This window comes from Amblyraja radiata, unplaced genomic scaffold (genome assembly GCF_010909765.2).
Source record: "Amblyraja radiata isolate CabotCenter1 unplaced genomic scaffold, sAmbRad1.1.pri scaffold_391_ctg1, whole genome shotgun sequence".
In the NCBI taxonomy this organism is placed as follows: domain Eukaryota; kingdom Metazoa; phylum Chordata; class Chondrichthyes; order Rajiformes; family Rajidae; genus Amblyraja; species Amblyraja radiata.
In genome coordinates this window covers 121,472-134,443 of record NW_022630518.1, presented here as the reverse complement: position 1 = coordinate 134,443, position 12,972 = coordinate 121,472, and the positions used below count along the sequence as shown (strand labels likewise).

At 42.5% G+C, this 12,972-nt stretch overlaps 1 protein-coding gene across 5 annotated transcripts in view; it reads left to right on the top strand.

The window, feature by feature from the left end:
• Nucleotides 1–1,743: 1,743 nt before the first annotated feature.
• Nucleotides 1,744–12,972, top strand: part of LOC116969900 (serine/threonine-protein phosphatase 1 regulatory subunit 10-like) — a 36,425-nt gene continuing 25,196 nt past the window's right edge. The window contains exons 1-3 of one of the 5 annotated variants that reach the window (XM_033016655.1): nucleotides 1,744–2,400; nucleotides 9,162–9,281; nucleotides 10,751–10,837. In XM_033016655.1, coding sequence (XP_032872546.1) covers nucleotides 9,175–9,281; nucleotides 10,751–10,837 — 194 coding nt within the window. In that variant the 5' untranslated portion in view covers nucleotides 1,744–2,400; nucleotides 9,162–9,174. Of the gene's footprint in view, nucleotides 2,401–2,438; nucleotides 3,061–3,112; nucleotides 3,359–9,161; nucleotides 9,282–10,750; nucleotides 10,838–12,972 lie in introns of those variants that run through there. The other 4 variants (XM_033016657.1, XM_033016656.1, XM_033016653.1 and 1 more) reach the window with 4 other exon arrangements.

Below are 12,972 nucleotides of genomic sequence, written 5' to 3'. Positions count from 1 at the left end.
TCGGAGGAAAGACATTCTTGCCGTAGAGGATTTGAGTATAGGAGCAGGGAGGTTCTACTGCAGTTGTACAGAGTCTTGGTGAGACCACACCTGGAGTATTGCGTACAGTTTTGGTCTCCTAATCTGAGGAAAGACATTCTTGCCATAGAGGATTTGAGTATAGGAGCAGGGAGATTCTACTGCAGTTGTACAGGGTCTTGGTGAGACCACACCTGGAGTATTGCGTGCAGTTTTGGTCTCCTAATCTGAGGAAAGACATTCTTGCCATAGAGGATTTGAGTATAGGAGCAGGGAGGTTCTACTGCAGTTGTACAGGGTCTTGGTGAGACCACACCTGGAGTATTGCGTACAGGTTTGGTCTCCTAATCTGAGGAAAGACATTCTTGCCATAGAGGGAGTACAGAGAAGGTTCACCAGACTGATTCCTGGGATGGCAGGACTTTCATATGAAGAAAGACTGGATAGACTCGGCTTGTACTCGCTAGAATTTAGAAGATTGAGGGGGGATCTTATAGAAACTTACAAAATTCTTAAAGGGTTGGACAGGCTAGATTCAGGAAGATTGTTCCCGATGTTGGGGAAGTCCAGAACAAGGGGTCACAGTTTAAGGATAAGGGGGAAATCTTTTAGGACCGAGATGAGGAAAACATTTTTCACACAGAGAGTGGTGAATCTGTGGATTTCTCTGCCACAGAAGGTAGTTGAGGCCACAGTTCATTGGCTATATTTAAGAGGGAGTTAGATGTGGCCCTTGTGGCTAAAGGGATCAGGGGGTATGGAGAGAAGGCAGGGATGGGATACTTAGTTGGATGATCAGCCATGATCATATTGAATGGCGGTGCAGGCTCGAAGGGCCGAATGGCCTCTACTCCTGCACCTATTTTCTATGTATCTATGTTTCTAAACAAGTGTTTTTGTACATCTTTTTAAACTGAATTATGCTTGTGCTAAGTTGTATCTCCTGTTCCAGACCATTCCACAAACAGATTGCTATGCACATACTTTTAAGAGTCATTTAAAATTATCTAAAAATCATTTCTCGTTTCTCCTCGATGATTACGAGGTAAAACGGCACGCAATTTATTCAGGGGCGTTAAAGACCGTGAGGGGGTTCGGTGTTAAGGTGTTAATTTAATGCCTATCCTTAGCCCCACGTCCCCCTCCCTTTTTCATCTGTGCATTAATTGCCTCATATTGTGTTTTGAATTGAATTCTGTCTTGACTTTGTGTACTAGTCATGTCTGTACTATTTATTTCATTCCCCTTACATGTTTTTCCTTGAGACTCTTGAAAGGCGCCCATAAATAAAATGTATTATTATTATTATTATTATTATTAATGTTTTATTTGTGTGTGTGTGTGTGTGTGTGTGGGGGGGGGGAGGGGTGGGGGGAGGGGGAGGGGGGGGTTTGCGCACCGCCTCCACTGCGCGTGCGCCAACTGTCAGATATCCGCGATTCATTCTGACGTCACCCATCCCGCCCTGAGCTCGGGCAAACAAGCCAAACGCACTTTAACAAAAACACATTTAAACTCTCCCGGGTGCGTCCGTGTGGGGACGGCCGGGGCAAAGTCGAAGATTGGGGGCGGCGGGGTGTAAAAATAAAAAGGGGAAGGGGGCCAAGATGCTGGCCGCCCTCGCTCCCCCCTGCACGTGACCCGCCGGCCGTGTGTGACGTCCGCGCCGTGGGTATAAAGGGTGAGCGTCATGCGGCAGCGCCATTGCAGCCTGGGGTCTGAGGTATGTGAGGAGGGGAGGGTGTTGCTCCCACTTTTATTTCATCTAATCTCTCCCCCCCAAAAAAATACACAATAAGCCGTTAGATTTAATTTTATGACTTTTTATGATCAAGACTTTAATATTATATCGAATGTAAGTCGATTTAAAAAAATATTATTTTTTTTGCAGTATTTGCTTACTTTGCTAATCTTGTTTCTCTTGTTCTTTCTCCGCAGGTTTTTTTTTCCTCCTCCTCTTTTGGGCGAAGACGACCGGGGAAAGAAGTCTCCCTCTCCCCCTCTCTCTCTCTCTCTCTCGCTCTCTCTCTACCTTGGTGTGTGTGTGTGTGTTTGTGTTTGTGAGGACAACAAAAAACAAAACAGCCGCCACCTCACCAAAAACAAAAATCCTTTTCATGGTTTTTCTTGTTTGAGGAACTCTCGGGACACTTTTTTTTTTTCCCCTCCCCAAAAAACCCGCCCAGCTATTGTTACGAAAAAGGAGAGAGAAAAAATATCAAGCAAAAAAAAAACCGACCTCTACTTTACCCATAAGCTCATTTTGAAACAAAATATGCTGATTTCTTTGCAAAAGTAGCCATGAAGGTCTCTTTAACAAAAAAATTGTGTTGTGTTTGCACATAAAAAAAAAAGCTCGAGGCGCTGAAGGAGAGTTTGATAGTAAGTTTCGCTTTTTGGCAAAAAAAAAGAAAAGGAAAATTACTTTGGGGTGGGGAGGAGCGGGCAATGAAATCGATTCTTTTTTTTTTGTATCTCTATATATGAAAAGATGTGCCTATCTATTAACTAAAGGGACGTACGAGGCGGGAGGGGGAAAGCGTTTTTAAGGCAAGGGGGGAAAAAATGGGTAGGGTTCGCAAAACAATGAGCTCACACACACTTTAAAGTGGTAATAAAAGCGTAATTTTTTGTGCTTTGTCTGTATGTGTGTGTGTGTGTGAGACTAGGGCAAAGGATCGTTTTAAAATTGAAAAAAAAGAGAAGAAATCAGGAAGGAAGGTCGTGCAATCTGTAAATAAAGATTGCTGCGCGTAATTCTCCCAGGGAAGGAGAAATAGTTTTTGCTTTTGGTTAAATAAGGAGGAAGGGGAGGTGGAAAAGTACAGCAGGATTTATTTGGGGAGAGTTTGATGCTTTTTGAATGTATTTTGTGCCGTGGCTGCTCGTTAAGATGGCCGTCTTGCCCTAAGATGGCGGCGGGTGGCTCTGCCTTGCTGCCTTGTTAAAAAAACCTGTTTTGCTTCCTCCACCCTCCCGAAACGCCACAAAGGAACCGAGCCACACAGAGGCCGGATGTCATAATCGCTGACTCAAACCGAGGTGATATAATCTTCAGCCACCCCCACCTCTCCTCCTCTTTTCCACCCCCCTCCCCTCCCCTCCAAACCCGAAGAGCTCCCTCCACTTCTCTCTCTCTCTCTCTCTCGCTGAGCCAATGGACTCTTTCAACCAGGAGAGGCATTTACATGGACTGCCTCGGAAAATCAGCCCCCATATCCCATCTCTGCCCACCTAATGTGGATAGATCGATCACATTCCCAGCACTTTTCGTGTCCTTTTTTCAACCTCCCCCCCCCCCCCTCGAGTCGCTTCAGTGAGAAATGATTGTTTTCAAATGGCAAGTTCAACCCCCCCTCCCCTCCCTGTCCCGCTCCTCTCCCCTCGAGGAATAACTGGAAACTGCTTGTCTTAGGTGGCGAACAGATGCCGTTGGTCGTGTGATAAGAAATAATTATTTTCTTCCCGCATCAAGGAACCGTGGATCCATTTTGCAATGTCATTTGATTGTGTTTTTTTAAAGGGCTTGATTGGTACTACATTGTTTTTCGGGGGGTTTGCGACATCTTTAACTGTAAAGATTACTGTAATGTGATTAACGTTTCACGGTATCAATCAACTTCTTTTGATTCCATCGATTGAATGTCATGAAAAACCAGTACCTGTGTGACCAAGTTACCACTGGGCCGTAGGTACACGACTTGCAGGCCATAACCTAATCTGTCTTCTGTATAGGTGCATAATTTGCAGACAGCAACTTCATATGGAAAGCGATTTCACTTTTCATAGTGGAGCTAAAGTGCCAAGCTTGCACGGTTTTGTACTTGTTTAGGTCTCAGCACAATAGGGCTGATGAATAGGGGGAGGTGAAGCTAAAACATCCTGCACTTTAAAACATCAGTGACAGCCACATGCAAACTGGTAAGCAAACCTTTCTGAACGTTAATTGCATTTCACGACTTCATTGCTGTCTTGAGCGAGTGTGATGTTTGCCATTCTAACAGATCCATAGCAAAATATTCGAGACCTGCATGCAACAAATCTTGTCGGCATTGTTCCAGTGAGCTTGCTTCACGGTCAAATTAATTTCGAAATCACCCGTCATTTTCGACATTCACCTTTGCTCGTACAATGTGTGAATCGCACAAGTGCGATTACAAAATGCGTGTATGTCTGAATCTTGTTTAAGATATTTCCACGTTGCGAAATAACCTTATATGTAGCTCTGAGAGGAGGAGGGGGGGGGGAGGGATAATGGTAAACGGAAATGCGTTAACCTCCAGCATGCGGTGCAGCATCAGTTGTTTAAAACCCCGAGATAGTTAATTAGCATTCAGTTCATTTCGCACTTTTTATTTCTTTAACCCGCCCACTCCTGCGTGTTTGAAGAAACGAGAGGGCACAGTCGCTTCGCCGCGGGGCGAATACCCCGCCCCTGCTCTTTCATTGTATAAGAGGCCAAAGATAATGAAAGCCGACGCCACTCGTGATTTCTAATGCGTGAATGGTTTGGGGTAATCACTGCTTCTGTGCAGACTAGCAATGGAGTCGTGTTAGTGTTCTCTAATATATAGGGATTTAGGCCAGAGGTCAAACTACCTTTGAGGTAAGGAATTAAACGCAGGAAAGATAACCAGTCTTGCATCTTGCTGACATAATGCCCCACATATAAGCCATTTGGTTAAATAAATTATTGTCGCTCTTATTTGGTCCAGTGGTAACCTTCACTGAAATGATGTGGGTTAATTTGTTAAGTCAGCCCTTTGTATCACTTCACTGATGTACAATGGATTGTTCTGAGTTGGATAAGAATATAATATAAGCTAATCTCATGCATCACTGGTTACATATGCAAATAGAAAGCAAGAACCATTTAAAGTCTTTCTCACTGGCGGCTATATATACTGTATGTTGTGGGCAAACAACTGATTTATCTTCAAGTGCTGCAAAATTTATCCGTGAATGATGTTTTGGGTTGTGTTCATTTGGAGTGAATTGGTGATCTTTATTTCTGCTCCAGGAGATGAATTAAGCACTCCTAGGGAAATTATAATCCTAATTTAAGCACTAAAGCACATCCTATATAAAATAAGCTGCATGTCAACTATGTAGTTCAAGTACAGCATTTCTCTGAACCACCTAAATGAATCTGCAGTTAGCCACTCTGGCTGTAAAATTCAATTTCTTAAGGCCAGGCTCAAAAATGTAAATGAGTTATATGTAGCTGACTGTCTTCAGCTTTGCTCGGAGTGCATTCTATTCAACTATAATATACATGAAAGAATTCAAGCTGTGCTGCCAGTATTCCCTGTGGGAATATTGGTCAATCAGTCATTCAGTGACACAAGTATTTTTATTTGGGTGCTTGGCTGAATACAAGGCTGTATTGGTGAATAAAATAGTTTTCTCCTCTGGGGTTCTCAACAGCCTGACTTCAATTTGATTTGTAAAGCCCATCAACAGTTAAGGGATCATTTGGCTTTCTAAGGGAAACCTGTTTTGATACCCAACCTGCTTCATTAAAAGATTTGGGAATTAACATTTTTACCTAGCAGTTAGAATGATTGGGGTGATGGGTGGAAGGAATGGGCTTATATATGTAGGGTTGTAATATTAGCAAATCACAATTTCCATGCATTATTGAACAGATGTTTAACTATTGCATTTTTTAATGGGATAATTAACCTCTTCTGTATTTATCTCTGATGGGCTGCTTTAAAAAAACCCCAACCATGGCAGTTCACCTTTCACTCGCTCCAATTTCTTTCCATAACTATGCAGTTCCGTTCAATTAAGTGAGACCATCGGAACTGCAGATGAACTTTCAGTCATGACGTAGCTTGAGAAGGGCTTCGGTTTCAGTTCACCTTGAAACCGGACCCGTTGGTGATTAATGCGACTTGTAAGGACTGGGGTAAGGACTAATTCAGCAAATAATGAATGGGGGATCTCTTAAGTCTGGGCAGTGTCATTCAAAGTGGATGTTCCCGATCTACTGCAGGTTGGGTAATTTCCACTTTATGGATAAGGTTCTGCTGTCAGGTGCGGCAATGCTCATTAAACCTGTTCTCAATGAACAAGCTTCTAGTAACATTGATATTTTCTACCTGCAAGTTTTCATATATCGGAGGCCTGTAAAACCCAAAGCTTTTAGAGAGACACCACTTTTTCAAATCTGGTTGCAGTTTGGTAGAATTTCTGCCAGTCGCTTGATGCAGTATGTAGGCGACCAACATTGATCCAGACAGATCTGCATATTTGTGGAAGTTTTCACTTATGCAGGCAAATAAACGAGCTTGGTATAAAACTCACCATTCTGACAGCGTTCATAGAATTCATTGCTGTAGGTGGAGCAATATTCCGTCAAGCTGCAGTGAAGACAGCTTGTCAGGTGGGTGTCTCCAGTGTTCAGTGCAATGAGATGTGGAGTCATCCATTTTAATGTCGGCCTCATACACTTTGAGCAGACTTTTGGCTCTTGCTATTTTAAAACAAACAGGCACAGATAGTGAAGCAGCTACAGCGATAAAATGCAGTGGCCAGTATTTTCCACCATCTAGATGTAGGAAAGCACTTTTATGTATGTAGCAGTGATTTATTAGAAGTACTGTGCAACAAGCACCGGGGAAAAAAAATCCACACAAAAAAAAAGCCAGCTTTGTGGAAGTTATGCGGTGCAGAAAGCAAAACAAAAAAATCCTGCAAGTACAAGGGTGAAGCTAAAGATTGTTTTTGACCTCTGCCCTGCTTACAAGGGCACAATCCCTGAAATATGTTGTCTTGTCAGTGTGACTGGCTTGGTCTCAACTCTGAGGCCACTGCTTGTTCTTCCTTGCCTCGGTGAAGGGTTCTCAATTTTGGGTGGATTTAAAAAAAAAAACCAATACAATCTTGGCTATATTCAATCCCGAGCTGGCTGCAAATTTTGACATTGGAATCTGTATTAAGGGGACTGATATGGTTGGACTAAACTACTTGGCAGGTGATTCTTGAGCAGCAGCAGGTATTCTGGTTTCTGAGGGTGGGTTAGTTTGTAGCTGAGGGTCCTGCCCATGCAAACACTCAACACTAGTGCCAAACCATTTAGTATATTTTGCATTAGATGATCAGCTACCCCATAAATGGTTTTGAACATAAACATGAGCAGGTTTCTTTATCTGCAGTATAGAGCAATTCAATTCAAAATTGCATTTAGAAATTTTGCAGAGACCCTCACTGAAGCAGGATTTTTTCAAAACTATTAATATTATCCTCTTCTCCCCTCCTTGTAGTCTCCCAGACCATGGACCTCTGCTGAGCAAGGTGCCTGGAGATCTCGCAGAACTGATTCCTGTACTCAGCTGCTAGTGGATCATGCTGAACTGGATCATCACTGCTTTGTCTATTCCTTTGCTCTTTTTTTTCCTCTCCATTTCTCTTGCACATGACCTGTGCAGGGACAACAACTCCACGGTCTGCAGGGAGCCACTGCAGCTGAGCCTGAAGCCAGACCTCTGGTTGCAGCACAGCTTGGCCACCAGCCACACCGTCCTGCTCTTGTTCCCATCTCTGGCTGGGAATACGATTATACTTCCATTCAATCACTTGATGTTAGCTCCACCAAGCAACTGCACAACATCAATAACAAGCACACCCAAGTTGACGATTTGAGATCCAAATATGTATAAACTTTAAGCCCACAATCTATCTAAATTTTCTATGACATATCAATAAGACATCAGTTTTAGTGCACTTATAATTGGACTGATTAGTGTAGGCTGGACAGCCCTTGAAGCAGTAATTGCCATTTGTTGCAGTAGTCAACAAAGAAGCTCCTGTTTGTACTCAGCCATTCTATTAGCCAAGCTTGCTCCCCTTAGCATAATTGTTAAAAGTATTATTCAGATTGGCATCCACAAAACTTAAATTACAGTATATACTGATCAGTGTAGGCCTACGCACAGCTGGAATTTTGTTTTGAAATCAATTCCTTGTGGGACTGATGCATCAAAGCAAAATTTCATTTCTGTGCTTAATGTATGCAGATCTGATTTTTCTAAATATAAAACTTGTGATGCACGACTAATTTGTAATTGGAAAGTGCACTAATTGCTTGAGTCATGTGGAAAATCTTGCATGGCAACATATGAGTGCCAATAATTTGGTTCTTTGCCTTTTAAACTTACCACTTCAGCATCAAAGCACCTATAATATTTTTGTAGAATTTTGACGTAGCAGTAGTATTTTGGTTTAGGTAGGCTATCATCAGAAACTAATACCTAGTTAAATACAAGGTACCTACAGCACCATGAAGGCTGGTAGTCAAATGGAGTTGGTCTAAATGTTCAGCGTTTATTTATTTTAAAAAAATAGTTGAGATGAGAAGAGGCCGAATATGACCTCGCCTATATCCTGGAAGTTACCAGCCGTTCTTGAATGGGGTGTGTCGTGGAGGATGGTCCAGGTATTCTGGCGGTTGGGTTGGATCCTATTATGCCTCTAGTATAGCTCAAATGGTTTAATTAGATTGCATAGACAAATGTTGACTTGTATATGCGATGTACAATCCATTGTACGTGGCAAAATGCTAGGCATAGCCCATCAGATTCAATCCAAGACTAGAAGCATTATGTTCACTTCAATCAATGCTTATTCTGTCCTTTGGTTGAAGCTGAAAGGTCCACCTCTGCCGTCCATCATAGTTTAGGCCCAGTAAGTTGATGGTGATGGTTTGGAATTTGTGCTTCAAATGGGAACAAAATTTGATATTGAACCATCCTGAACAAATGCAAAAGAATTTAAATTTACATTAGTCGTCTTAGGAGGCCTGGTGTGTTTTTACAAAAAAGAATTTTATGTTTTTACTTGCTGGTACAATGAAGTTTCTCTAGAATCTTGAACAAACCTATTTATAAGCGTCTGGGTTGAGAAGTGACCCAATGATTTTGTAACAAGACGAACATAGCAGTTTCTTGCAAAACTGGTTTAGGAGACAAGATGGGGGATAACTTAAGTGTTTCTCCCTATGACAAGTTCAAAAATCAGTATGCTATCGTGCATCGAATAAACTTCATGCGGTTCAGTAGTCAAACTGCTCTGTTACAACGTTTTTGACCAGAGGGGGAAACAGGTAAAAGACTGACCTCTATATTTTGTTTTTTTAGGGTAATTGATACAATGGGTTCGGGGCCTGTAGATCCAAAAGAGCTCCTAATAGGGTTGGACTGCCTCCTTGGTAAAGATGGGGAAATTAAAAGTGGCGATGGTGTCATTAGAATTTACAGGTAAACCTTCACTCTGTTCCATGCAATTGCACACAAGCTACATGTTTCTACCATATCCTTTTCAATTCCCTTGTTAGTAGTATCTTTCCACATGGGCCACCCCTGCAGCATATGTCTACATTGCTGATACAGAGTGTGAGGAACATGGGAGACGTTTGATGGCCTCTCATATGAGCCTAGAATAGGACAGCACAGAAACAGACCAAGCATGTCTGTGATGCCAATTTAAGCTGCATACCTGCCTGCAGATAGTCCATATTCCTCTGAGTTCTACCCGTCTATATCTGTCCAAATGCCACCTAAAACATTGCTATTGTATCTGCTTCCATGGATGATGTGTTCCTTGGGATGGTAGTCTTTGTTCCTGCTACTTTCATCCTCAGATTCTGGAGCATTTTTCAACATGACTTGGTTTGATGCTGGTGGCAAGACCCAAGATGTACACTGGCTACCATCCAATGATTTTTACCTCTGTAATTAAAAGTTTCTTTGTATTGGAGTACATGATTGTATATTTTTCATGTCGGCTGATACACAACACCTTCTGCCCTGGATGTCCATGAAGTTGCATAGAAAATAGGTGCAGGAGGAGGCCATTCGGCCCTTCGAGCCAGCACCGCCATTCATTGCGATCATGGCTGATCGTCCCCAATCAATAACCCGTGCCTGCCGTCTCCCCATATCCCTTGATTCCACTAGCCCCTAGAGCTCTATCTAACTCTTAAATCTATCCAGTGATTTGGCCTCCACTGCCCTCTGTGGCAGGGAATTTTACAAATTCACAACTCTGGGTGAAAACGTCTTTTCTCACCTCAGTCTTAAATGGCCTCCCCTTTATTCTAAGACTGTGGCCCCTGGTTCTGGACTCACCCAACATTGGGAACATTTTTCCTGCATCTAGCTTGTCCAGTCCTTTTATAATTTTATATGTTTCTATAAGATCTATATGTTACACTTTTACCTACCTGCTAATCCTTAACATCATTTTTGTAGACTTCAATGGTTGCTATCAATGAGAATGGAGATTAATTCAACTGGGTGAAATCCCTTGGGATCCAATACACCACAACCTTATTGACTTGATGAATTGGGAAGGGTGTAATGTTGGCATTCGACCTAATCCTGGCAGGTTTCCATCAAGTAGTGACATTTCTCTACCTCCTGCAGTCCACCAATCTTTGTATCTTGCAGATTCTTCCATGCAGTGTGGAAGTAGGCCCTTCGGCCCAACTTGCCCACGCCGACCAACATATCCCATCTACTCTCGTCCCACCTGCCTGCGTTAGGCCCATATCCCTCTAAATCTGTCAAACTTGGGGCCCTTTTTAGATTCCACTGGTCCGCACGAAAGTTGTCCACTGTGATTGCCACACTCCGATCTTTCAAGCTTTTGCACGTATATCTGGATACTGGCCACAATTCCCAGTGCAGATTGTAATAACTACTTCTTCATTGCCTTTTATTTTCAGATTGATGAAGGAATCAAAAAAGTTAGTCAGCAGATGTATGTACTTAAACATTCTGCTACAGACCAAGTCTGAGGATATCCTAAATCAGTAAGCGTGATAATTTCTAACTTGTTTATCTGTGTCCTTGTTTTAATTTCCTCTTTGGTATAGCTATCCTTGAGCTGTTTGGTCTATATACTGCTTATTACACATAACTTATCTGTGCATATCCACACCATTAGCATGTCAGTATGATTGGGTTCAAAAAATTAGAAACATTTTCTTCAGCTAACTTTTACTAATCATTTTGTTAAAAATGATGGTTCCTGCTCAGCACCCAAACTCCAATGCAGGATTCGGCGTGGAACTGTGCTCTGATTACTGCTGGAAACAATCTAGTTTGCCTCCAGAGTCTTGTCCCTTGCTCACACAATAGATTTAGTTTTAGAGATACAGCGTGGAAACAGGCCCTTCAGCCCACCAAGCCACGCTGGCCGTTAATCACCCATTCACACCTAGTTATCCCACTGCACATTGGGGGCGATTTACAGAGGCCAATTAACCAAACCTGCACGTCTTAGGGATGTGGGAGAAAACAGGAGCACACGGAGGAAACCCACGTGGTCACGGGGAGGGGAGAACATGCAAGCCCACACAGACAGCACCGAGATCAGGATCGTACCCGGGTCTGTGGCGCTGTGGGGCAGCAGCTCAACCACTGTGCCGCGCTGAATCTTGTACTTCTTTAAAGATGATGCTGGCACGGAGACTCACATTAATGGAGGCTTGAAGGTGGGTTGTGTATACAACCTCGAGTGAAAACGTGAAGTGTAAATGCTCCTCAAGCCTGTACATCTTGTAATGATCATGGCCTATAACTTCATATCCATCTTCCTCCTTGATCTCCCTATCGTTCGATTTCCCCCCCAGTATCCAAAAATTAGTTTTGGCTACACATTGCTGCATGAACATCCCTGCAAAGAACAAACAGTTGCTCTTGGGCATTTCGCAAGATGGGTACTGGTGTATGTCTGTCAACGATAGTGCTTTAATTTGTGTTAAGAGCATAACAATGAAGTAGTGGTAGAAAATAGTTAATAAATTGCTGATTGAGTGATGCCGTTTAAAAAAAAATAAATTAAAAAATTCCCCTAGCCCTATCTCGATGGTTTCCATCCCATAGAGTGTAAAAGATAAAGGAGTTAGCCATATGGTCCCTTAAGTTTACTCTGCCACTCAACAAGATCAAGGCTAATCTTTTACCTCTGTTCAGTTCCCATGATTTCTTTGATATCCAGAACTCTGCAGATTTGTAATTTGGATACAATCAATGATCGACTCCATAGCCCTCCAGGATAGAGGATTTGAAGCGTCTTAGTCCTTAGAGTGGAAACATTATTCCACAATTTTCCTATATAGACTGCCTCCAGATTAAAGTGCACCCCATTAGTTCTGGATGTCTTAACTGGGGCAGCAAATGCCCAGCATCTACTGTTCCAAGCCCTCAGAATTTTGTCTATTGCAATGTCACCTCATTATTTTACATAGAAAATAGGTGCAGGAGTAGGCCATTCGGCCCTTCGAGCTTGCATCGCCATTCATTATGATCATGGCTGATCATCCAACTCAGTATCCCGTGCCTTCTCTCCATACCCCCTTAGCCACAAGGGCCACATCTAACTCCCTCTTAAATATAGCCAATGAACCGGCCTCAACTACCTTCTGTGGCAGAGAATTCCACAGATTCGCCACTTTCTGTGTGAAAAATGTTTTTCTCATCTCGGTCCGAAAATACTTCCCCCTTATCCTTAAACTGTGTCCCCTTGTTCTGGACTTCCCCAACATCGGGAACAATCTTCCTGCATCTAACCTGTCCAACTCCTTAAGAATTTTGTCAGTTTCTATAAGATCCCCCTAGGCTTGAGACTACAGTACAAGCCTAGTTCACTTAATTTCTCTTTCTCACTATTTCTTTGCACCTTGACCTATATTGCAGATTTATTTATAGGGGTACAGCATGGAAATGGCTATTTGGCCTACACATTTTACCTCCTCTGGCAGTTAATTCCATATATTCACCACCCTCCATGTGAAAGAGCTATTGAATTCCTATTAAATCTTTCCCCTCTCACCTTAAACCAATGTCCTCTAGTTCTTGATTCCAATTACCTACTCTCAGCATGACGAGCAATCATAATTTGTTACATTGTCTGTGATATCATGAGATGCAAATAGTCACCTGT